Source organism: Hevea brasiliensis, chromosome 1, assembly GCF_030052815.1.
Source record: "Hevea brasiliensis isolate MT/VB/25A 57/8 chromosome 1, ASM3005281v1, whole genome shotgun sequence".
Lineage (NCBI taxonomy): Eukaryota > Viridiplantae > Streptophyta > Magnoliopsida > Malpighiales > Euphorbiaceae > Hevea > Hevea brasiliensis.
This window is the reverse complement of record NC_079493.1, coordinates 25,052,714-25,078,471: the sequence shown is the minus strand read 5'-3', so window position 1 is coordinate 25,078,471 and position 25,758 is coordinate 25,052,714. Positions and strand designations below refer to the sequence as shown.

Below are 25,758 nucleotides of genomic sequence, written 5' to 3'. Positions count from 1 at the left end.
ACACTTAATTATATATATATATATATTTTATCATTTTAATTAATTAGATTATTTTTAAATATATTTTAATTAAATATTTAAATTATTTAAAAATTATTTTAAATTAAAAATAAATAATTAAATCAAACATCCTCTGTCACCCACTTTCTCAACTATACTGAATTTCACCGCGTCATGCACTACTGTACTCTCTCTCTCTCTTAATTTTTATATAAATATATATATTTTTTGTTAATTGACAGAGAAAGGGAAAGCCTGGTAAAAGAGAATCCCTCAGTCTTATAAATACAGATCTCTAAGAAATTCTCCCTCATTCTTTCGAACTTTGCAATCTGTTTCCTCCTTACCAAACAACCCCAAACCCTCGAATTTTTCTTAGGTTTTTCGGATTATCCTCTTCTTCCTAGCTCCTTTTCGCTATGGATTCTGAGGACGATATGATGGACGCCAACGATGTTGATTCTGTGGACGATGATTTCTACAGCGGCGACATGGAGGAGGATTGTTACAGTGACGGCGATGGCAATGGTGGTGAGGATTATGATGATGATGGCCCTGACTATGATTTCATGGCCGAGGCCCCTGATGATCTTGATGATGCTGTGTTGAGCAGGACGCAGGTATTTTTGTGATTTTTTTAAAAAAAATTTCTTTTATTTTTCATCCATGAGGTATTTTTTTTGGGTCTTTTTAGCTTTTTTGCTTTATGCATTTAGTTGATCAGAATTTAGGAGAGGTGAATGTAAATTTGGGTACTTTTCTGATACGTGTCTAATATTAATAGTGAGGGTTGTTAGATTGTTAGACAGGAAGAGATTCAATGGTTAGCTGCTGGTTATATAAAGAAGGAAATTCTTCTTTAATTCAGTGTGTATGACGAATAAAGATCTTATCTCTCTGAAATTCTTCTCTCCCTGTAATTCTTCTGTGTTTCTTCTCTTTCTAATTCAAATATCCCTTCGATTTCCATCAATGGCATCAGAGCCAACGATCCTTGGCAATGGATTTCTACTGGTAAGTCTTTTCTCCTCTTCCTCCTTTCTTGAATCTAGGTTTCCCTCTTTTATGTTCTTTCCATCGATTTCTTGTTTCTCATTCTTCCTTCCCTCCATTCTTCTTTGTAATTTCTTAAGACTCTGCTTATCAATTTCTTCATCTCCAGAGAAACCCATTTTACTTTTTCAATCTTCCTTTCGGTGTTTTTTCTTTTACTTTCCACCAGAGATAGAACCCCATAAGATTCTTTGTTTCTTAAACTTGCCTACTGAAATTCTCAACTTTCTTGCAAAATCTTCACTGTTCCCTTCATCAAGAACCCAACATTCTTGTTTCTTGAGTTCTTCTTGCACAAAAAGGATTTTTCCTCCTTTCAATTACAAAAACTCTTATCGGAACTGAATGATAGAAGAGTTAGAGGCTTGTGTTTGTGGTGTGAAGAAATGTGGACATTGGATCATATTTGTGACAAAGAACCAATATGGGTTACCATCATAAATGATGTTGGAAATGAGGAAGTCATTGATGATTTGAATTCAATAAAGAAGGTGCAAATGAGAAAGAGAATTTTGCAAATTGTGTTGTTTGTTCTGTGATTAGTAATGAAAATCAAAATGAAAATTATGATGGAGAAAACGATGATAAGCTTGACAATGGGTTGGAGTTGGAAATAAGTGCTTTTGCAGCCTTGGATATGGATGTCAAAACTGCAGATGCAAATAAAAAAATTGAAAACATGGATGGCAATTTAGAAGGCCAGGATTTCAACAATGATGCTGAGAAGGAATCTAACAACATTATTTTCTCATGCCATGAGATCCTCGGAGATTCAGGTTGAATCTGACATGTTCGCCAACTGGGACGTGAATTTAATTCAAGAGAACAGAATTAAGAATTCTTTCTTTTCTGTACAGGAAGGGATTTATGTAGAAGCAGCTCCCGTTAATGGTAAAGAAGATGATGGCCATGCAGGTCAGCAGGTGATCAACTCACTCTCTTTGAACAAGAAGTTTTGGCTGATGAGCAAGAGCCAAGGCTAAAGCTATTTTTGTGGAAGATTAAATGCAAGATGAAACAAAGATTAAGCTAAGATTCAATTGGGCATTTGGCAATGATCAAATGCAAGATGAAGTGAAATTCTGCAGCACACGTCTCTATTCTCCTGTGTATTTTTAGCTCTTCAAAATTGCAAGGATTCAGCTTCAATTAAAGACTTTTCACTGCAAATATTACTTAGATATATGTTGATAGTTGTAGCAGAGATTTTGTTTTTTAAGTAGTGTTTTTCAGTTTTCTTCCTTGAGGGCAAGGAAGCTTGAGGGGGAGGTATTGATACGTGTCTAATATTAATAGGTGAGGGTTGTTAGACTGTTAGACAGGAAGAGATTCAATGGTTAGCTGCTGGTTATATAAAGAAGGAAATTCTTCTGTGATTCAGTGTGTATGATGAATTAAGATCTTCTCTCTCTCTCTCTCTGGGATTCTTCTTTTCATTCTTCTCTCCCTGTAATTCATCTGTGTTTCTTCCCTTTCTAGTTCAAATCTCCCTTTAGTTTGCATCATTTTCAGTGTACGGGTTAATTTTGAGGTCATTGTGATTTTTTTGTGTAGATTGTTGAGGGAAGGGGAGAAAAAGGAGTATTTGATTTGAGGCTTCTCAGAGTAGAGGACTTCTGAATTTTTAAGCTTGATTCGGTGGTTGTAACTGTATGTTAAAAGGATTTTCTGATCAGTGTAGAAATTTGATGGGGAATCAGGATACGTAGGAATGAAGTGACATATCTGTTTAGTGAGTTCTCGTGACTCAGTGGCTTGTCCGTTTGAATGCAATGGTACTGTTGGTGTATAGGTTGATGGTGGCTTGTTTGTGTATGACTTTCTGTTGTCTCCATCTAAATTATATGTATTGGAGCATTTCAAAGACCTTATCTATATGGTGATGCTGTTTTGATAGAGTTAGGAACAAAATAAGTAATGGAATAACAACACAGAGAATTTTGTATTGAATTAAGAAAGCCAAACAGCTCAAGAACAATCAAGAATTCAGAATTACAATACAAAAATAGTCTCTCTATATCTTCTTCTGGCAACTCTAATTACAGAACTCAAGCAACTGGCAAACAGGAAAAAAGAAAAAAAAAAAAAAGAAAAAGAAGACAAGAACCAGGAGATGACTCTTCCCAACCAGCCTCACCTAGCTCCACCTCTCAGCTGAATTACAAGGATTTCCAAGATGCCTTTCTCAGTAAATTCTCCTTCCATTTATTCCTTCAGTCTTCTTCATTTTGTTAGAATCTCCAGGTGGCTCTTCTTCTGCAACTTCCTCTAACAAACCCATCTTTCCAGCTGTACACTTCTAGAAGCCATCTCTCCCTTTCTCGCAGCTGCTTTCTTCTTCTTTCTATAATAGACCTGCAGTGATCTTGGGCCTGAATTTCCCGAATGTGAGCCTCTACTGCTATCATATTTCCAGAATATATTTGAACTAAATGAACTGTTTTCATGGCTTTTGTTGAGTTGGCTGTGGGCTTCCAGCAAATTTTATCATATTTATTCATATATTTTGATAAATTTGCTAGTCTTCCTGCATTTCAATGGTTTTCTGTGCAAATTTATTATCTTACTGTTGCTATTATTTTCCTGGTATGCAACTTCTAGGTTACTATTGAAATTTATATGGATATTTAACACCTATTATTATATTTTTATACTTCACTTGTTTCATACATACATATAAGTGAAGTTAGTGGAGTAATTACTTTGCTGAATTGAGCTTTCTCTTTTATTGAGGAACCAAATATCAGAAGCTGTAAGGCTTCAATTTTTGCTAAATACAGATAGCTTTCCCCCTCAATTTAAGTGGCTACGCAAATGGTCACATGCTATCTGTTGCATTCGAAGGCATTTTGAACCCTGGAATGCATCATAAGACAGTGTAATATGTGTTTTATGTTAGTCATCCTTAAATTTTGGAAAAATTATAATAAATAGGTCTTTTTGAATTTCAATATTTCTTGGTTTTGAATTACTTTATTTGTTTGTCTATTTAATTTTAAAATTTTTATGTGTGTTCTGTTTCAGCAAAGTTATACCGTCCTGAAGGAAGAAGATATACGACGATGCCAAGAAGATGATATTACTAGAGTGTCCACTGTCCTTTCAATATCTAGATTTGATGCAAGCATCTTACTCCGTCACTATAATTGGTACCTGAATTCATATTTTTGTCAATTCTGTTTGTTTTATGTAATGCATGATGACAGGAGGAAAATATATAAGGGAAACTTCTGCATATTGCATTTTATATGATATTTATGGCTGTATGGCAGAACTGCTTCTGGTTTCTTGGTATTCTGATGAAAATTTGCTTACAGGAGCATTAGTAAGGTGCATGATGAATGGTTCGCTGATGAAGAGGCAGTCCGGAAATCTGTTGGCTTGCTGGACACACCAGTTGTTCAATTTTCCAATGCTAGAGAAGTGCGCACTTCTGTCATATGAATGTGTGGCTGGTTTAATTATGTTCAGCTTGTTTAACATACATATTACTCTCTCTTTGCTGTTGCACTTTTTTTTTTTTTAGCAGCTTACTTGTGGGATTTGTTTTGAACCCTTTCCTCACGATAAGATTTCCTCAGCTGCTTGTGGGCATCCCTTTTGTAGGTCATGCTGGTCAGGTGCATCTGCCATTTTCTTTTGAAGCTTCTTTCTGATATTCATGTTCCATTATTGGACCTAAACTTGATGTTTTAAGCTTTTCACATTTACATGCATTTTTTTTTTCTTTCTAATAATATAAAATAGGTAGAAGTTCCAGTAGATATTTCTTACCATTTCCCTTACTAATTAGTTTATCCTTGTTGATTTTTAGTTCTAAATGTCTATTCCAGTTTTAATCTGTTTGTTAGTATGAAGCTGCTTGTGAGCTGATGTTAAGCCACTATTTTTATCCTTGTTTAGTTATTTATTTTTGGGTTATCATTTATGCCTAAATGAGTGCAGGGTATATATTGTTACTGTTGAGAAATGTCTATTGTATGTCCTTGTGCTCTTGGGTTTGTGAAGGGAGAAAACTTGTAGAGTTTTCATTGGTATTGTCTGATTGGGTGAAGTCTATTGTTTTAAGAAAACTGATATAGTGGTTCTAGCATTTACCTAGTTGGAAGTTCTCTATAATTTTTTTTTCTCGTGGTTGATGGATGCACTAGATTAATGGGTTGATTCGGTTCTCCTTTCCTTTTTTCCCCCTTTTCTATACATTTTTTTTATTACTTCCTCAACAATTGTGTGCTACCCTATTTGGTGCTCTTTCATAAATTTGTTATAAAAAAGTGCTTCAATTTCAAAGAAGTCGAGGCCCTGCTTTTTGTCAGATTCAGTGTTTAGTTTTCATTTTGTTGAAAGCAATGATAAATATAAATATTTATTGTAATGTTGGATGCATTAGATCTTTTCTGTACTTTTTGACTGTGATTGTTGTTAACTTTGTGTCATCTGTTTATGCTAGGTTACATTAGTACAACCATAAATGATGGTCCTGGATGTTTGATGCTGAGATGCCCTGATCCATCTTGTCGGGCTGCTATCGGTCAGGACATGATAAATTTGTTGGCATCTGATGAAGTTAAGGATAAATACTCTCGTTATCTTCTTAGATCCTACATTGAAGACAACAGAAAGGTTTGTCTGGGATTTGCAACCATACAGTCTTTTTCTTAAATTTAAAAATGATTTACTTCTATCAAACAATCTTTGCTGACATGTTGAAGATTTCAGGTTGGGCAACTCCTTTTTCGCTACTAATTTGAATTTACTATGTACTAGACAATAGTGTATCAATTGCAGTCATCTCATTATACATCAAGTTCTGAGGATTCTCAGAAATTGTAGTCCCTTTGTCTGTATGCCATCTAAGTTGATGCCAAAGAAAAACTTTTGCCATGTTGACTATGCTGGTTATCTACTTGTTAATTGTGACTCTCAGAAGTTGTCATTATTTCCAATGGTAGTTGTGAATAAATGATGTGATGCAGTAGTCTGGATTTCATTTGTTGTGTGTTACTTCCACTTCATAGAAAGAGTACCCTCCCAACTAGACCTGACCAGTTGGAACCGACCCGGAATTGCTGGTTCACGGTTCATCAAAAGGGTGAACTTGAACCGGCCGTAAACCCCCAAGGTTTTGGTCCTAGTTCATGTTCGTTCTGGTCCACCAACGGTCAAATTTTTTTTTCAAAAAATCTTTTAGATCTTTTTAAATAAAAAATTCTTTTTAAATAAAAAATCTGGTTTGGCCCGGAGCCAAACCAGATGGTTCTGGCTCAATTCTGGTCCGTTACATTCACAATTCGAGTCAAACAGGGGTTTGACTGGTTCTGGTCCGGTTTAAACCAGTCTGGTTCCAGTTCTGAACCGGCACATGGCCAGGTCTAATCCCAACCCTGTCTCTTTGATGTGGGTCAGTTTTTGAAATTCTGATTGTAGGGTTATTGGGGTTTCATGTGAAGAGAACTAATGGTTATATTTGGAATCAAATTATGAGTCTCATGTAGAAGATAGATTTTAAAGGTATTATGCTCCTAGAAAGATTTATCTTGCATTTTACATTTGAAAACCTCTAGAAAATGAGTGCCAGTTTGTTGCTTCTTTTTTTTTTCTTTTTTTTTTCCTGTGCTTCTGACTGTTGTTTCTTGCATTTCTCATCTACTTGTAGACAAAGTGGTGTCCTGCTCCAGGGTGCGAGTATGCTGTTGATTTTGGTGGTGGTGGTGGAAGCTTTGATGTTTCCTGCCTCTGTTCGTACAGCTTTTGCTGGAATGTGAGTTTCCTTTAAGTGCTTGCAAGCATTATAGTGTTTAGGAATTAACTGTTGTAAACTGATTGGTAAGATCCATTTGATTATTGCAGTGCACAGAGGAAGCTCACCGTCCTGTGGACTGTGGAACTGTGGCGAAGTGGATTTTGAAGAATAGTGCAGAGTCTGAAAACATGAATTGGTAGAGAATAAATTTAATCATCTGAAGTTATATCTTATGATTATATTTGCCTGGATTTACTTCTAAATTATTTGTTGCCTTTGTTTTTCTACCATAATAATTTGTGCTCAATTGGCCTTGCTCTGTGTATCTATGAAATTCACGGTGCTGGCTTGGTTTGTGACCCCAGCTGCATGGTGGAAGATTTTTCCTTTGATATTTTCTTTTATTAGGTTTGTATTTTGATTATAATTGTTGAGTTTTATGTGATATTATCCTAAAGATAGTACAGTTAGGTCTTCTTTTTGTATTTTTTTCTCTCAAGTAATAAAAGTTCCTCAGTGTTCTCTTTTCAAGAGAGATTGCTATTCTATGCTTTCTGTAATATTATTAAATAAACTTTTCGCGTCATTTCTTTGGTTATTTTGTCATCGTTTATCACTATATCCTTGGTTAATATAGTGACATAGGCTGACTTTTGGGAATTGTCTTAGTTATTATGAAAAAAGAGGAGTCAAGCATGGGGGAAAATTTTCAGGATTGAAGTGGAGGAAGGATCTTATGGTATACATTGTCCCATTAGTGTTGATTTTTCACCATAGTTGCAAAGTATAAAGTGGTTTGAGGTGATATACGCCTGCAGCATGTGTATGCATATGTGCACACAGAAAGATCATAGTGTCTTCTTGATAATCTTGTTAGACAGGATTATGCTTTTATTTATTGGTAAAAGGATAAGGATGTAACACGTGGGTAATGATATCACATTCTTGAACAAACTAAAGATAAATATTTATTGCTCCTCATTAATGCTAATAAGATTTTATTGGCAAATGTATTTATATAGCTGAAGGAATACGTAATAGTTATGTTCATTTCTTAATGTTTGCTTTTTGCGTTATGCTAATTTTAGATGTTTTGACACTCAGGATACTTGCCAACTCCAAGCCTTGCCCAAAGTGCAAGCGTCCGATTGAAAAAAACCAAGGGTGTATGCACATGACATGCACGCCACCCTGTAAATTTGAGTTTTGCTGGTAACTTGTGTTTTATATTAGATTTTTGGCATTAATCATAGTCGTTTATCCTTGGATCTAATTCAGTTGTTGACATGTTATTGATGTTAATATGTAATTGCAGGCTATGCCTTGGTGCATGGTCAGATCATGGTGAGAGGACTGGTGGTTTCTATGCTTGTAATCGATACGAGGCAGCTAAACAAGAGGGAGCGGTAAGGGCATTAATAAGTTGTCATTTATATAATATACTGCTTATTGCTCCACCCACTTTTATGAATAGTGGTGGTAAAGGCAATCCTTTATATGACTAACAAAATTGATGTTGCTTGTAGTATGATGAAGCAGAGAGGAGGCGAGAAATGGCAAAAAATTCTTTGGAGAGATACACTCATTATTATGAACGATGGGCAAGCAATCAATTGGTAAGACTAATTTTTGGGATCTATTTTTGTATGTGTTATGCTATGGCACGGTTTCAGGGATGGAGTTTATTTCCCTTTATATGTCTGGGTCATTGGGGGGTGGGGAGGGGAGGGGGTGTTGTGGAGGGCAGGAATATTTTCCTCCAAAAATTTTTTTTTGGGTGTTGCTGAAACCTCATTGTATTTGGTTTGGCCCATCTTTTCCCCTTCCACCATCTTCCACTAAGCATTTAATTTACCTCATCATCTTCCAATCATGCGTACATATCATGAAGCTAAAAATTTTTGCTTGCTTTAAAGCTGGGTTATTTTCCTGCAGAAATTTGGATTTCTATGTCTGTATTGAGCAAATTTGCTTACAGTTTATCCTTGGGATTTGTTTTTGATTTTCATTCAAGAGATTATGTAGTGGGAGTTGGCAGGGTAGAAGCTTTCTGCAGCTTGGGTTGAAGTATGCCTGTAATATATATGTATGGATCAATTTGTTAACATGGCAGTCCAAATATTTAGTTCTGTTATGTGATTTGTTGTCTAGTATCAATGCAGGCCTATCAAATTTAAGATTTAGAGGGTAATTTGGCTTATATGTGATCTGGAACAGTGGTAGCATTTTAGGGGAGGGTATTCATGCTTTTTTTTTAATGGTGTATTGAGAGATGATCATTGATCTGGCTGCCTGGCCCAATAACATATTTGGTTAGGCTTGGACTAGTATAGGCTGGTGTGTTCCAGAGCCTGACTGGATTTTTTACTTGATTTTGTGTGGTTGGGTTTAGCTGGACATTGGGTCTCTATGGCTGCGCGTAGCCTGGTCTGCATAACTAAGACGTGGAGTATGATTGTACTGCAAACTAGTCCAAAATTGAAATGCGTGTGTTGCTCTTGTGGCCGTGTTATACTGCATTGTGCCTGAATATTATAGGAATAAAAGGAAAAAGAGTTGTGAATAATGCAATTTGGGGTTAGACAGAAGGGAAAAGGAGGTAAAATAGATGGAGCCAAGGGCAAGATTGTTTCATGGATAATTACTTTTAACAATACCATCATTAAATTTGTTTGGAGTCTTGTCCACTCTATAGATAAGTACAAGGCCATGCAAAGGAGAAAATTTTTACTTTGGTATTTTGACCATGTATTTTATAATAACAGCTAAGAACCAAGTGTCAGATTGGGAGTAATTGCCCATCTCTTACAGGGATCTCTGGTGAAAGTTAGAGATTTCTGAGAAACTGTCCAGCAATATGTTTTATTTGAGTCATGTCTTTTTTGGCTGCTATTATTTTGCTATCGTTTCCATCTCATCTTGGCATCTCTTTTATAATGGTAAATTATCATGTACACAATAAGATTTTGAATATATATTTATATAATCTCAAATTGTTGCATTCTTATGTGACAGTCAAGGCAGAAAGCTCTTGCAGATTTACATCAAATGCAAACTGTGCATGTAAGTATATATATATATATATATATAAATTATTGGTCTTTTACTTGTCCAACCTTAGTTAATCCTTCAAATAGTATGTCCAATGTATTGGGCAGCTTTAAGATCTGTTATATATGTCTACTTGGGACCTAGAAGCATTACACATTTCTGAGGATTTAATCCAAAATCGTTTAGAGTGGAGAAAGCGAATCCATATAGGCGACCCCAAATTTTTGGGATAAAGGCTTAGTTGAGTTGAGTATATATGTCTACTTGGATTTTTTTTTTCCTTTGCATTTTTGGATGCATTGTGAATGGTGTCTGGATTTAACTGTGGATTAAAGTATTATTTGGTCTATTTTAGTTTTTTTTATTATTAAAAAATTTATCCTATATAAGCACTGTCTTGTGTAGTTTTGATTCACTTTCATTTTTGTACATCCTTTGAAATGAGTTTTAATATGCATTTCTTTAGTAGCTGGTGAGAAGATGCCTTATTGAGTATTGAAGTTAGCCTATAAAAGAAATGCAGAGTGAGATGCTTTGTATAGTGTATACTGAGTGTGGTTAGTTTTTGTGGGTTTGGAAGATGTCCTCATGATCAGACTTATTGAATTGTGCATGGTTGTCAATTTGAGTTTTGAATTGTGAATTAAATCCTTATTCGGTGAATTGAGAATTGAATCAAATTGAATCTCACAATTTGGTACAAATTCTCAAAATAAATTAAAAGCAGTATATATTAATGTAAAACAATTTTGTTTAGAATGTAGAATATATGCTTCTGCCAATTTAATTTAAATATAATTTATGGAGATTTAAGTCCTCTACTTACAATGCGCTATATCGGAGCTCGGGTGTAGTGAGAAATATGCAAGGGTATAGGGTGTTCACTGAAAGCGACACGCCATGCTGGTGCCGGGTATGGTGTTAAATGAGCAAGGGTTTCTACATCATGGACGGGTGTGGGTAAAGAAGTTAGTCCATACAACAGATAGTGGAACAAAACACAAGATAGACATAGAGAACAATAGAAGATATCATAGAAGGAGATCAATTAGGAAGGAACATGATAGGAGGAGAATCAGGGTTGGTACTTGGAATGTTGGATCACTTACAGGAAAAGTAATAGAGCTCGTGGATACCTTGGAAAGGAGAAGGGTGAATATTGCTTGCATTCAAGAGACTAAATGGGTAGGAGAAAAAAGCAAGGAAGTGAGTAATTTAGGATACAAACCGTGGTTTACCGGAAAGAAGAGAAACAAAAACGGAGTTGGCATGATCATAGACAGGACATTGAAAGATGCAGTAATAGCTGTGAAAAGAGTAGGAAATAGAATCATACTAGTACAACTAGTACTAGAAGGAGAAACAATAAATGTAGTTAGTGCTTATGTCCTATAAATAGGACTAGATAGTGAGAATAAACAAATGTTTTGGGAAAATATAGATGATCTAATGCAAAGCATACCGAATGAAGAGAATGTTCTCATCGGTGGAGATTTGAATGGACATGTAGGAAGTGATAGGCAAAGTTATAAGAATGTTTATGGATGTTTTGGTTTTGGTAGTCGAAATGAGGAGGGGAAAAACATTTTGGATTTTGCCATGGCGTACGACCTAATATTAGTAAATACCTACTTTATGAAAAGGGAGTCGCATTTAGTGACTTTCAAAAGTAGACAACATAGAAGTCAAATTGACTTCCTCTTAACCAGGAAGACAAATAGAGCTCTATGCAAGGATTGCAAGGTTATTTTGAGAGAGGCTTTAACAAGTCAACATCGGTCAGTAGCTTTAAATATCAAGTTTAGGAACAATTCAAGTAAGGCTAGAAGAAATATTGTAGCTCGAACAAAGTGGTGAGAGTTCAAAGGAGTAAAGCAAGTAAAATTCAAAAATAAGCTTCTCGAGTTCGAAGTATGGAAGCTGGATGTGGAGGCCAATGGTATGTGAATACAGATGGCATCAAAAATTAGAGAAGTGGCTAGAAAAGTACTTGGAGATTCTAAAGGACATAGACCACCCTCAAAAGAGAGATGGTAGTGGAATGAGGAAGTACAAAAGGCAATGAAGAGAAAGAGGGAATGGTATAAGAAATTACCTAAACATGATAATAATGAGGCTTATGAATAGTACAAGATAGCAAAGAAAGAGGCAAAAAGGCAGTTAGTCAAGTAAGAGCGTAGGCCTTTGAAAAGGTATATGAGAAACTTGGAACTAAAGATGGGGAGAAAGATATTTATAGATTAGCAAGGAGGAGAGAAAGGAAATGTTAAGATCTCAATCAAATTAGGTACATTAAGGATAAAGAAGGAAAAGTATTGGTGAAAGATGAGGACATTAAAGAAAGATGGAGAAATTATTTTGATGATCTCTTTAATAATAGTCAAAGTGGTAATAGCGTGAATATAGATTACAGGGTAATAGAAAAGAATATGAATCACACTAGAAGGATTAGATTTTCAGAAGTAAAGGAAGCACTTAAGAGAATGAAAATGGGTAAAGCCTGTGGACCCAATGGAATACCAATTGAAGTGTGGAAGTGTTTGAGAGATGTGGGAGTGGCATGGTTAATTAAATTGTTTAATAAGATTCTAAATTTGAAGAAAATGCCTGATGAATGGAGGAGTATTTTAGTACCTATTTTTAAAAATAAGGGAGACATGCAGAGTTGCTCAAACTATGGGGGAATTAAACTTATGAGCCATACTATGAAGTTGTGGGAGAGAGTTGTGGAACATCGACTACGTCATGACACTTCTGTCTCTCCCAATCAATTTGGCTTCATGCCTGGTTGTTCAACTATGGAAGTGATTTTTCTCGTTAGAAGCTTGATGGAGAAATATAGGGATGTGAAGAAAGATCTACATATGGTTTTTATCGATTTGGAGAAGGCTTATAATAGTGTTCCAAAAGATGTCTTATGAAGAGTGTTAGAATAAAAGAGGGTATCTATTGGGTATATACAAGTGTTAAAAGATATGTATAGAGGAGCAATTACTATTGTGCGCACAGTGGGAGGGGGCATAAGAGGTTTTTCTATCTCAGTTGGATTACACCAAGGTTTAGTTGTGGGCCCTTATCTTTTTACATTAGTTCTAGATAAATTGACGAAACATATACAAGAGAGTATCCCTTGGTGCACGATGTTTGCGGATGATATAGTTCTGATAGATGAGAGGCGAGAAGGAGTTAATAGAAAGCTAGAGTTTTGGAAAAGTATTCTAGAGTCAAAGGACTTTAAGTTAAGTAGAACGAAGACAGAATATATACATTGCAAGTTCAGTGAACGCCGAACTGGTGATATGGAAGGAGTTAGTTTGGATAGAGTGGTATTGCCAGCCATACAACTGGCTATGTTATATGGTAGTGAGTGTTGGGCAATGAAGGAGCCGTATGTGTCTAAGATGAGAATTGCGAAGATGAGAATGTTAAGATGAGAGAAGGGAGATTGAGATAGTTTGGTCATGTGAAGCGTAGACATACGGAGGATCCAGTTAGACAAGTAGAGCACATTGAGTTAGAGGATAGAAAGGAAAGAAGGGGTAGACTTAAATTGACTTGGAGGAGAGTAGTACAATATGACCTAGAAGTATCACACGTTTCCGAGGATTTAATCCAAAATCATTTAGAGTGGAGAAAGAGAATTTATATAGCCGACCCCAATAAATTTTTGGGATAAAGGCTTAGTTGAGTTGAGTTGAGTATTATTCCAAAAAACTATACTAACCATGAAAAGAATAAAAAATAAAAGTTGGCGCTCTTTTAATTCTATAATATAATAATATTAAAAAAGAATTATAAAATACATATTATCTAAGATGTGTTTCCTAATTAAAACTTAAGAAAATAATAAAATAGTTAGAAAAAGATAGTGGCTGAATTTAAAAGTCAAAGGATGGCACTCCATGGGTCTGTAAAGTATACATGATTAACTAGTTAGCCTTGGAGTATATATATATATTTTTTATTTTAAATTAAAAAGGGAAACGGAAAAGTAAAGAGCAAGAACTTCTACCTTACTGTTGCTACTTGCTAATTTCTATTATCTCTGAGTCTACCTCTGCTTGAGAGAACATGGGAGGAAATTGTAGAAAAAATGGCAGGATAGAGATGCATGCAGCTGTCAATTGGCTTCAAAGTGTGTTGGTTGTGATACTTTTGGGATTTTTTATTTTTAAATATTTATACCTCGGGGACATTTTTGTTGTTTGATTTTCTTTAGAATTCAACTTCTACCCTTTACAAAAAAAAATCTTGAATGACAGTGTTGTTGTTTGGGTTTTTTCCTGTTAAGTTACCCTCAAAGCCAAAAACGAAGAATCAGTAGAATGGAGCTGTTCATATTGATTCGCATGATTTATCATCGATTCACCTGATTCGTACGCGATTCTATATGTTTTTGATTCACTATATAGATTTGAATTGTTAGACCTTACTGTCGACTTGAATCATACTACTCGAATCGTGAATCATACAATTTTGACAACACTGGAATTGTGTGTTAAATTCTATAGTAGTAATTTTGGAAGAGCTGAACTTGAGATATTTCTTATTAGTCAAACACTAGGTTCATCACTTATTTAATAAGAACTGATCTAACAATTCCCATTAGACTATGTTTAGAAACACTAAAAACTGCTAATATTAAAATATGCAAAATAGTAAAAATCAAAATATGTAAACTTCTCTATCATCCAATTCTCTTATCTCATTCTGGCTATTTTTACTAACAGGGTATCTGTATTTTGGTATGCTTCATCTCTCATGTGCACGCCACTCGTAAACGTAATATCATATTAGTACCTGTACCATTACCATATCCTCCTTTTCTCTTTAACCACGTTGGATAATGAGCTTTCTTGTAAATGGGAATTAAGTATTGGGTTTTGTCTAAATTTTGTTATAAAGTAATTTTTATTTTTTGTTCAGGTTTTATAAATTTTACTTGTAGGGTATGCTTGCTGATGGAGTTTACATAACTTTATGGATTTCTTTAATTTTTTTTTTACAGCTTGAGAAACTTAGTGACATACATTGCACCCCTGAATCTCAGCTCAAGTTCATTACAGATGCATGGCTTCAGGTGAATCTTGAGTTTGTTCTCTAGTGTTATTAATTTCTGTTATACCCCTTTTTGTCCAGAACAATAAAAGAGCACATATTTTTGAACAATGCTGACTTGTTAGAAAACAAAGACTTGGACCACATGATCCAGACAATATAAACTAGCCATTTTGTCAGAATTGTGCTATTCCGTTTATAAAATATAGAAAATTTTATTTGAAAAAGAAGGGCCATATGTCTGGTTTTGTTAATATATATTGTGTTCCTGTTACTTTTCTCAGGTAGTTGAATGCAGGCGAGTTCTAAAATGGACCTATGCATATGGATATTATCTACCTGAGCATGAACTTGCTAAGAGACAGTTTTTTGAGTACTTGCAAGGTATATATAGATATCCTTAAACATTTAGCATGGATTATATAAGAATTGTCATTGATGGTCTTGCAGTCTAATGGCATCTCCTCTCCCCATAGGAAGTTGTCAGGTTGTTTGTTGGTTGTTGGTTCAAACCACTTATGTCTGTGTCTCTATATAATTAATGGACAAAAAGAATGAGGGAAAATAATTTTTTTTAACCATCTATGTTTTATGTTCAGGTGAGGCTGAGTCTGGCTTGGAAAGGCTTCATCAATGCGCAGAGAAGGAACTACAACAGTTCCTCAATGCGGAAGGTCCCTCAAAGGAATTTGATGAGTTTCGAACAAAGTTGGCTGGGCTCACCAGGTATTTGTTGCAATTATATATTGATGTTTAATATATATTGTAGGTGAAAGTATATGCAGTTTACTGTTTTTTGAGTTGGTAAGTATATGCAGTTTACTGCTTTATGAGTTGGTTGCCTTCTTTGGTCTGAACTGGAAACATTTTTATCCCCCTTTTTTGGATGAGAAGATAAACATTACTGCAAGTCCCAAACTAACTGGATAGGTCTCAGTGCAGTTAATTAAAAACCAGGGAGATTCATGTATTAGAAATTTTTTAGTTGAAATATTAACAAACATCAAGTCTTTTATATGCACCTTAATTATTGTTTAGTTACCAAACATTTAAAAATTTGGTTTCTTATGCAAAAAAACACTGAAAAATTGTTTCTTATGCAAACAACCTTCTATACCATATTGTGTAGAGAAATTTAGAGAATAACTAAATGGCTAGTAAAATAATACGAGGGTCCATTTAGATAGGTGTGCATTTGAAATGGAGGTAGATTTGTATTTGTTTTCCAAGTGAAAAATCATAAAACACCAACATTATATTAAATTGAAATACTCCTTTGCAATTCCTCATCTACCTAAATGGATTCTAAAAAAATTAATTTATGTGAAGAATTGAGTAGCAAGTTAGTACAATTAATTGGATAAAGTTGTTTAAAATACAATTGCAATTTGTATACTTCCCTCAATATAAGAAAAGACACACACACAAAAAAAAAAAACCTATGGTCTATCTACCATTGGCTAAATTAAAAACTAGAACTATTTATGAGGGGGCTTCTTCTAATTAATTTGACATTTTTAGAAATCCATCAGTGTTGTAGGACTTTTTGGTTCAAAATATTTAACATTATATACTGCTCATTTCTATCATGTCTTAGAATCAGTTTTAGCATGTCATGTATCTAACTCAACTCAACTAAACTCATCCTTTATCCCAAAAATTTGGGGTCAGCTATATGGATTCTTTTTCTTCACTCTAAACGATTTTAGGTTAAATCCTCGGAAATGTGTAATGCTTCTAGGTCATGTTGTACTACTCTCCTCCAAGTCAGTTTAGGTCTACCATTTTTTTTCTTTTTATCATCTACCCATATGTGCTCTAGTTGTCTAACTGGAGCCTCTGTATGTCTACACTTCACATGACCAAACCACCTCAATATCCATTCTCTCAACTTATCCTCAATTGGTACTACTCCTACCTTTTCTCTAATACTCTCATTTACGGACTTTATCTAGTCTAGTATAGTCACTCATCCACCTTAATATTCTCATCTTCGCAATTCTTACCTTAGACACATACGGCTTTTTCAGTGCCCAACACTCGCTACCATATAACATGGCTGGTCGATGTCATGTATCTAAGTTGGTCCAAAATAGTTGGAGATGGTCTAAAATGTTTTGGAACTTTGAGACCATGCACACATCATATTATCATTTGTGATGGGTTTTGTCAGCTTTATTTAGATAGAAGTTCTTGTATCCCTTTGTGTTCGGATTGGAGCGTACATAAGAAATGGTTTGACAATTTTTTTTTTTACTAGTTTTTCTGCTGCTGTTGCCTCTCTTTCTAATACACAGATTAAAAATATTTATATTGCATGTCAGATACTGAAAACTGCCCCCCACCTTTTAAAATGTTTTCTTGTGGAAAATTATAGTATGGGCTTATATTTTGATGAGAATTTAGCAAAGTGTTTCCACCTTTTTTGTGAAACATCAATGGGATGCTAGGTATTGTCTACCTGTTAAAGCTTTATAAAGTGTACCCGATTCAGGTCTCTTGTATATTTCTGATTGTGACAGTGTTACAAAAAATTACTTCGAGAATTTGGTTAGAGCATTGGAGAATGGTCTAGCAGATGTGGATTCTCATGGTGCTTGTAGCAAAACAACTAGCTCCAAAAATACAGTTGGTGTTGGCAAGGGGAGAGGTGGAAGAGGAAAAGGAAGCACTAAATCTGGTGATTCCATCAGAATTATGGATGATTAATATAACTATTCCAGGTCCAAGTTAGCCAGCAATGTGCCAGGTATGCTGCCACAACGGTTAGAACTTGTAAATCCTTTGGTTGGTGGGAGCTACTTGGTACACATGCTTCTCCAAGATTCTGGAGGACTTAATTGTGTTTATTGTCTGGTGGCTCATCTTTTTGTGATGCTGCTCAATGTGTGAATGGTAATTAAAAGTCAAAGAAGGATTGGGAAAAAAAAAGGCTGTCTCTTTCTAAAGCATTGTGTTTAGAGGGAAGCACCAGTCGTGGTGTAATGTATATATTTCTATCTATCAAGGTATTGAGGTTCTGCAACTTGCTTTTTGTTACTTATAATAATCCTAATTCTGTCTGTGAATGCTAATATACTCATTTGTGAAAAGAAAACTGTGGCTTCATTGGACTGCTTAATGAACATTGTTTTCCTCTTCGTATCTTTTCAGTGAATTGAATCCTATCTAAAGATCTGTAAATAGGGTTTAATGCTAATGTCTTTGTATTATGGAATTGTAGATATTAATAGCTTTTTAATATCTTTCATTGTATGTTGTGCACTTGGATTTGTGTTGTTCATTTGGACAATCATATCCTCAATATCAAAATCTTGTTTCTTGAATATTTCCTGTGGCAATTAAATTCTGATGTGAGATTTCTTACTTCATCTTTATTCATTCTGAGGGCAGTGGTTATCTGGGGGAGATATTAAAAAAACTGATTTTCAAGATAGTGTGTTTTATCTGTCCCTAAACTTGGAATCACAGCTGTCCCTAATCATTTAGTGCTCTTTGTTTTTATACCAGGAAAAAACTTCAATATTACACAGAATCTTCACTGTGTTAAACTGCTGGTGGATGATTGAGCAATTAGCAAAGAATACTCTGTAAAATTATTAAATTCATAATTTCATGCAAATCAAAGCAAATGCAAATTTATTATTTTGGTCAGTTCAGTTCAGTTCAAATGTGCCATGTTAGGAATTAGGCTACTCTACCATGTCAGTAGTTAAATGTGGCAAGCTGGATAGCTGAATAGCTCCAGAAGAATTATAAAAATAAAATTTTGAAATCCCTCCAATGAAACCCCCTTCCCCTAATTATCATTAATAGAAGTTTTTTTTAAAAAAAAAAGAAAAAATCTCAATCAATGCTAGCAAATTCTATCCTTGAAGTCTTTGATTATTTTCATAGATTTGTCTATACCTTTCGGGAAAAAGGAAAAAGAAAATTAGGATTTGAGCTGCATAGATTTGTCTTTGATTATTTTCATGCTCAGTGCATTTAGCATTGCTCTGGAATATTGACGGGAAGCCATTTTCCAGTCCATTCCACTTTTCATCATTGCTTTAAATTCAGCGTAACTGATTCGACCATCCTGTTTACAAATAAAACGAAGGAAAATTCAATTTTATGCTTAATTTCATCCAAGGACAATCAATTTTATGTGTGTTGTTTATTTTATTCAAAAATTTTAATTTTTTTAATCATAATTTTTAAAATGAAAGAAATTTTATTAGAAAATTTTGATTTTTGCCACTTGAGTAAGGATTTGTAATATAATTTTTACCATCATTAGCATGATATATACCATTTTTTTTATATATATTTTTGGTAGTAAAAGCCAAAATTTTTAAATAAAATTATGAGTTTTGTATAAATTTTTTTTTAAAAGTTCTAAGTTTTGGGCTAAATTAAATTTGAATTAAAATTTTTAAATGAATTTAATAAAAAGTTGAAAATTGATTAAATTAAACATTCTAATAAATCCACGAGTGAAATTAAACATTCTGCGAAATTTATTTAAGAAATACCTTGTCAAGATCAGCATCAGATATGATCTCTTTGATGATCTGTTCATTATTGGGACCTAGATTGTCATGCACCATTGCATCTTTCAACTCATCAAACTCAATGTATCCATTCTGGTTTTTGTCGAAGAATCTAAAAGCTTGAGAGAGATGGTCATCATTTCCAATCTTTATCAGATGAATTGACATTGCCACAAACTCCTCAATGCTCAGTCTGCCATTTCCATCGATGTCCGCCTTTTACATACACAAAATTCTTATACAATTCTATCCAAAAAACAAGAATTTTAACAATAAAATAAACAAATAAAACGGGTAATTTACAATTAAATTCTTAAGTTATAGTAAAACTCACATATTAGTACTTGTTTTACTTTTGAGTTACAATTTTGCATTTATATTTAAATTCCGTCAATAAATTAGCACCTAATATTACCTGCCTTTCAATTGAAACAATTTAGTTTTTGGGGTTTTATTTTATTAGTAAAATAGTCCATGCATTTAAATTTTACATTTAAATAATTTTATTAGTATAATTTTATAAAATTATTTAAATATAAAATTTAGACGTAGAGACTATTTTGCTAATAAAATAAAATTTCAGGACTATTTTGTCAATAAAATAAATTTCAAAGACTATTTTGTTAATAAAATAAAATTTAGGAACTATTTTAATTTGTTAGAAAAATAAAACTTCAGAGATTAAATTATTTTAAATTGAAAAGCATTTAATAGTTAATTTATTCAATGGAGACTAATTTGTTAACAAAATTAAATTTTGAGGATTAAATTGTTACTCAAAAACACACTAAGGATTAATTTGTGGATTTTACTATACCTCAGGAACTTAATTGTAAATTACCCAAATTAAAAAGAAACGTACTGCATCCATCAACATCCGAACATCAGGATCAGGAAGAGGCTGTCCAATGTTGTGGAGACCATTTTTGAGTTCTTCAAAACTCAAGTCTCCAGTGTTGTCAGTGTCCATCATATAGAACATCTGCTTGATCCCATCTACTTGCTCATCTGGTAAGTTGTCTGCTACAACCTAAAACAAACAGCTTTATGAGAAAAACAAAGTTTATAATCTCATATACACAAGGAAGAAATTATAGGGTTTCAAAACTTACTCTAAGAACTCTCTTCTTGAACTTGTTCATCAATGAAAATTGCTTGATCTTTGCTCTAACATTTTCTCCTAGATTCACATTAGGGACATCGCTTGCATTGTGTATCCAAGGGTGTTCTTCATAATAAGCATTACTTTATTTTGTTAAGCTAGTGATCGTTCAGTATTAATTGTATGTATGTAGCCAAAGGGTGAAGTATATATAAACTTACCAAGGACTTCTTCAACAGTGAATCTGTTGTATGGATTTTGATCAAGCATACTCTTGACTAGCTCCTTTGCTTGTTCAGAAACCCTAGGCCATGGATCCCTTGCAAAATCTATTTTGCCTCCAACTATTGCGTGTGCAATTGCTTCCTCAGTTTCTGTACAAGTTATTTTTTGTATAATCCCACGTTAAAACACTTTCCAAGAAAAAGGGAGGAAACTTCGACACATTTACTCAGTTTGATAATTGTCTGCAAAAAAAAGACTTGCCTAGACCTGCTTTATCCACTTATTTTAGGTTAATTGAACAGAAAAGCTCAAATATTTTTGGTACTCAGACAATTGTATTCAAATGTTCTAATTTTGATCACACATACCAGCTTTTAAGATTGTAAGTAATTGTTCCAAACTTTAAACTCTTAGAATTCATCTTATTATCAACAACAAAATGCATTGACTATAAATCATTTTTTTGCATTTGTTTTCTTGTCAATCACTGCCGCAAGGGAACAGTTTTTAAAATTTCTCAAATTGATTTTGAGATTTTGGCTACAATTACTTCCAATATAAAAGGTTGAAATATATGACCCAAAATTAGAACAAATGGATATAATTATCAATCAACAGTGAAAATATTTGCCTTTTTCTATTCAATAAGCATCTATTTTATATGTGAATCTCACCTTGAATCATGATGAATCGGGTCTAGTAAAGACTTTCTCTTGTCTAATATATTTTTTCTTTGAAAAGAAATTACCTGCCCAAAAGGGAGGAACTCCACAAAGCAAGATATAGAGGATGACGCCTGCGCTCCATACATCAACTTCTGCTCCATAATTTCGTCTTAGAACCTCTGGAGCCATGTAATATGGACTTCCAACAATTTCACTGAAACGCTGATCTGCCACCATTCACAGCAGCAATATTCAGACGACCTATATATATATATATATAAACTTTCACTAATATAAAATATATAATATATAATACCAGGCTCGAAGAATATGGAGAGGCCGAAATCAATTGCTTTTAATTGGGACTTTTCTCCAGCATCTGCGAACAGGAAATTTTCAGGTTTTAGGTCTCTGTGTATTACTCCATGATCATGGCATACCTGCAATAATTCTTACATTGTTAATGAAATAAGATTCCAACTTTCCAGTAACAAATTGTTTAGGGTTAATTTTCTCCTCCTAATGATAAAGGATTATCTTCCATTTTGTTCCCTATTCCTACCCCTTAATAATTTTGCCAATATTTAATGAGTTCAAACTTAGATGGCAAAAGTTTTTAATATTAATTAAGGCTTTGGTTGATTTTGCGAAAAATATTTTTCTATTTGAGACACTAAAAAAAATGATTAGTTGAAAATATTTTCCTGGGTTTTAAAGCTATTTTTAAAAGAGATGAAAAGAAGAAGTCACTTTTTAAATTCTGACAATATTATTAAAATGCCCAAATAATTATACCTGCTGCATGATGTAAATACATATCGTTAGTTTAACATTATAATCAAATAATACAAGATATTTTCCTGGGTTTTAAAGCTATTTTTAAAAGAGATGAAAAGAAGAAGTCACTTTCTAAATTCTGACAATATTATTAAAATGCCCAAATAATTATACCTGCTGCATGATGTAAATACATATTGTTAGTTTAACATTATAATCAAATAATACAAGATATTTTCAAAGAAAATCATTTCTTAGAAAATATTTTTTATATACAAATTATTTTATGTGGACTAAAAGGAGCTTAATAATTAAAAGTTTTTAGAAATGATTAATGTCATAAACATTTACTAACATGTGAATGTTAATTATTATTTTTAATATTAATAATTAATGATGTTAAATTCAATATTTGTTGTAGAGTAAATGAATGAAGAGCTCATCAAATAGGCAACATTGTTGATTTATGCTAAATTAATTTGAGGGCTTAATCTTCAAGTCATAAAAATAAAGAGCATAGATTTCCAAATCCATAATCTTTACCTTGACAATCTCCAAAATGGTCTTGGTAACCATTGCTGCAGCACGTTCAGTGTAATGGCCTTTAGTTACAATCCGATCAAAGAGTTCACCTCCCTCGCAAAGTTCCATAACAAGATAAACACCTTCTTTATCCTCATAAGCCTCCTTAAAGCTTACAATATTTGGATGCTTAGGCAAATGTTTCATGATCTCAACCTCTCTTCTCACATCTTGTATATCTATTTCTGTCCTCAGCTTCGCCTTCGATATCGTCTTGCATGCATACGCATTTCCTGTTTCTTTCTCAAAACATTTGTATGTCACCCCAAATTCTCCTCTGCCTAACTCTTTCCCAAAATGGTATTTTTCTCTGATTTTATCGCCTGCAGGGTTCTTAAGCACGTTCCCAACTTGGATACTTGTCGCCCTCGGCGTCACCACGCTGTTCTCCCGCAAGGGTTTCGGTCTGTTGTCATAATGCAACCTCCTGGATATTATCCGACCTGCTTTTATAGGTGCAGAAATGCAGCCTCCCATGGGATGATAATGATTAGGGTTTCTTTTCTTTCTTGTTTTCTTGATTTGAGTTTTTGTGTTATGAGCATCCCATGGCTTGAGAGAGAGAGAGAAAATGGAAAAACCCTAATAGAAGGGATGAGGGATGAAGGTAGAAACTAAATATGGGGAAGAAAATGGAGGATGTATTGGTAGTTAGACAAGAAGGTTTATTGGTTAATTCCCTCCATTTTGTTAGGGGAATTTTAATTAATGACATTTATTTGCTTAACTAATTAATGGCTAATGTTTAATGTCTATTTATTTATTCCCTTTGGAGTTTCTTCTTGTGGGTTGTGGCATATCCTCCTTGTTTCCTGAATTGAAGGCCAAACAATGAAATCATGTTAATATTTTAATTATTCTATTTAGTATGTTAATATATTTACAAGTACAATTAAATATTTAATTTTCTTTTATTTATTATTTTTTGTAGTATCACACACATATATAAACAATAAAGATGAAAAAACTTGTGAATTAAATAAGGTATGAAATTCTGAAGTTTTCTTTTAAATGAGCCCTAATAGATTTTTTGAAAATCTCAATTATTAAATTCTTTTAAAATTCATTGAATGCATAATTTGTAACTAATAAATACACATGAGTTTTTTTTTTTTAATTTTTATTGAAGTTTAAAATCGAAACTTCATAATTTTATAATTAATTTTAGTACCACTGAAATAAGACTCATTGATATATATATATATATATATATATATATATATATATACACATTTTTTTATTAGAAAGATATAATTTCCATTCATAGTCATATATTATTTATAATAAATTCATCTTTTAAATTTAAAATATCATGATAAAATTACTCAATTATGGGATTTCTTTCCCCATGAAAATTTTTCGATCCATATATATAGAGAGAGAGATTCTCATTAAAATTGGTGCTATAGCATTTTAAGAGTTGAAATTCTATGGTTATTTAGTTTGAAATAAAATAAAAAAATAAGTAAAATTACTTTTTTACAAGAAATAAAATAATTTAACAAAATTTTATAATTTATCTCATTAAATTTTTGTAAAATAAAGCTTTTTTCTATAAAATAGTCAATTATAAAAAATTTATTAACTTGAAAAAAATAAAATTTCTTTACATAGAAGCACATATATAATATTTTTTAAATAATATTAAAAAATATTATAAATAAAATGTACTTATTTAGCATTTCACATTTAATATTTATTATTTTAATTAAAATTTAAGATGTTACGAAAAATATGATAATTTAAGATATAGAATAATTTTTTTAATTAAATTAATAAAATTTTTCGTAATTAACTATTTTATAGAAAAAATATTATTTTATAAAAATTTAATGAGATACACTATGAAATTTCATTAAATTGCCTTAATTTTCAAAATAAAGTAATTTATGCTGTTTTAAAATAAGTAACCATACAATACACCTCTTATAATACGATATATCAACTTTAAGAAATTGTATTTAATTGTAGAATTTGAATAAACACCACAATCTATTCATCTCTTAAGGATTAATTGAAAGCCCCCAAAATAAAGAGAGAGAAAAAAAACTCATATGAAGAGAACAAAACTCTTACTAGGAAAGAAATAATATATATATATATATATATATATATATATATATATATATATATATATATATATATATATATGAAATGAACTTTAAAAAAAAAGAAAGAAATTAAATAAATTTGATAAGAACATCCTATTTTATTAAAAAGATAAAGGGAAAATACAGTTTTACACTTTTGGCTACACACTTTTTCAACGTTGAAAATTTTTTTTTTTTTGTAATAAAGAGGTACCTCATATTTGATGCTATTAATAAAAGTAGTATTTATGGATAATACCGTCAACTTTAAATATATTTTATTAAATTAATTGTGAGATCCACAAAAATAAAAAAATTTTAAAAAAGATCTTATATTTAAAAAGTGAATTCATTAATTTTTTGAATTATAACAGTGAATCTTGTATACAATAAAATAAAAAAATAGTATAATCAAATTTAGTTTTTATTTAATCATATTTAATTTTTTAATTTTCTTAATGTGTTGTTAACCCTAATCCTCAAACCATCTATCAATCTCACACTCAGAATCCCTCCCCTCCTCCTCCTTTCTTCTTCGCCACCCTAGCCCTTATTCCCTTTGTGTTCTTAAATCGCATCCCCAAAAGTCTTGCTTTACTAACAACATCAAGCATAAGGTACTTATAAAGAAAAAGGTTATAGGTTCATCAAAATTAAAAAAATCACATAACATTCTTGAAAGATAAAAATAAAAAGAAGAAGGAGAGAGAGAGAGAGAGGCTAGTGTTTCTTCCATTGTTTTTGGCTTTTTTTTTTAATCCTAAGTTGGAAGAAAAGTAAACTTAGTATTGTATTTGTTGTATTGCATCCACATGCAATATATTATTAGGATACTTATAAGAGAACAATATATATATATATATAGATATATATATAT

The 25,758-nt window shown here is 32.8% G+C and overlaps 2 protein-coding genes across 5 annotated transcripts; one reads left to right on the top strand and one right to left on the bottom strand.

Annotated features, from left to right (window-relative positions):
• Positions 1-208: 208 nt before the first annotated feature.
• On the top strand, positions 209-18,026 carry LOC110648491 (probable E3 ubiquitin-protein ligase ARI7). 4 transcript variants are annotated; one of them, XM_021802739.2, is made up of 15 exons: positions 211-620; positions 4,078-4,202; positions 4,371-4,476; positions 4,580-4,673; positions 5,504-5,676; positions 6,710-6,814; positions 6,904-6,992; positions 7,901-8,008; positions 8,112-8,202; positions 8,323-8,412; positions 9,812-9,859; positions 14,856-14,927; positions 15,190-15,289; positions 15,505-15,631; positions 17,428-18,026. In XM_021802739.2, the coding sequence occupies exons 1-15, from the start codon at positions 420-422 to the stop codon at positions 17,612-17,614; spliced, it is 1,716 nt and encodes a 571-aa protein (XP_021658431.1). In that variant the 5' UTR covers positions 211-419; the 3' UTR covers positions 17,615-18,026. The 4 variants fall into 4 exon arrangements, with proteins under 4 accessions (XP_021658433.1, XP_021658431.1, XP_058000929.1 ...); XM_021802740.2 differs by having other exon boundaries at positions 212-620; positions 4,583-4,673; XM_021802741.2 differs by lacking the exon at positions 9,812-9,859 and having other exon boundaries at positions 209-620.
• Positions 18,027-18,811: 785 nt separating this feature from the next.
• On the bottom strand, positions 18,812-23,405 carry LOC110648492 (calcium-dependent protein kinase 24-like). Its single transcript, XM_021802742.2, has 8 exons — positions 22,753-23,405; positions 21,749-21,872; positions 21,516-21,659; positions 20,764-20,916; positions 20,553-20,668; positions 20,303-20,470; positions 19,423-19,656; positions 18,812-18,986 (listed from the first exon to the last, which is right to left on the bottom strand). The coding sequence occupies exons 1-8, from the start codon at positions 23,266-23,268 to the stop codon at positions 18,840-18,842; spliced, it is 1,602 nt and encodes a 533-aa protein (XP_021658434.2). The 5' UTR covers positions 23,269-23,405; the 3' UTR covers positions 18,812-18,839.
• Positions 23,406-25,758: the final 2,353 nt, after the last annotated feature.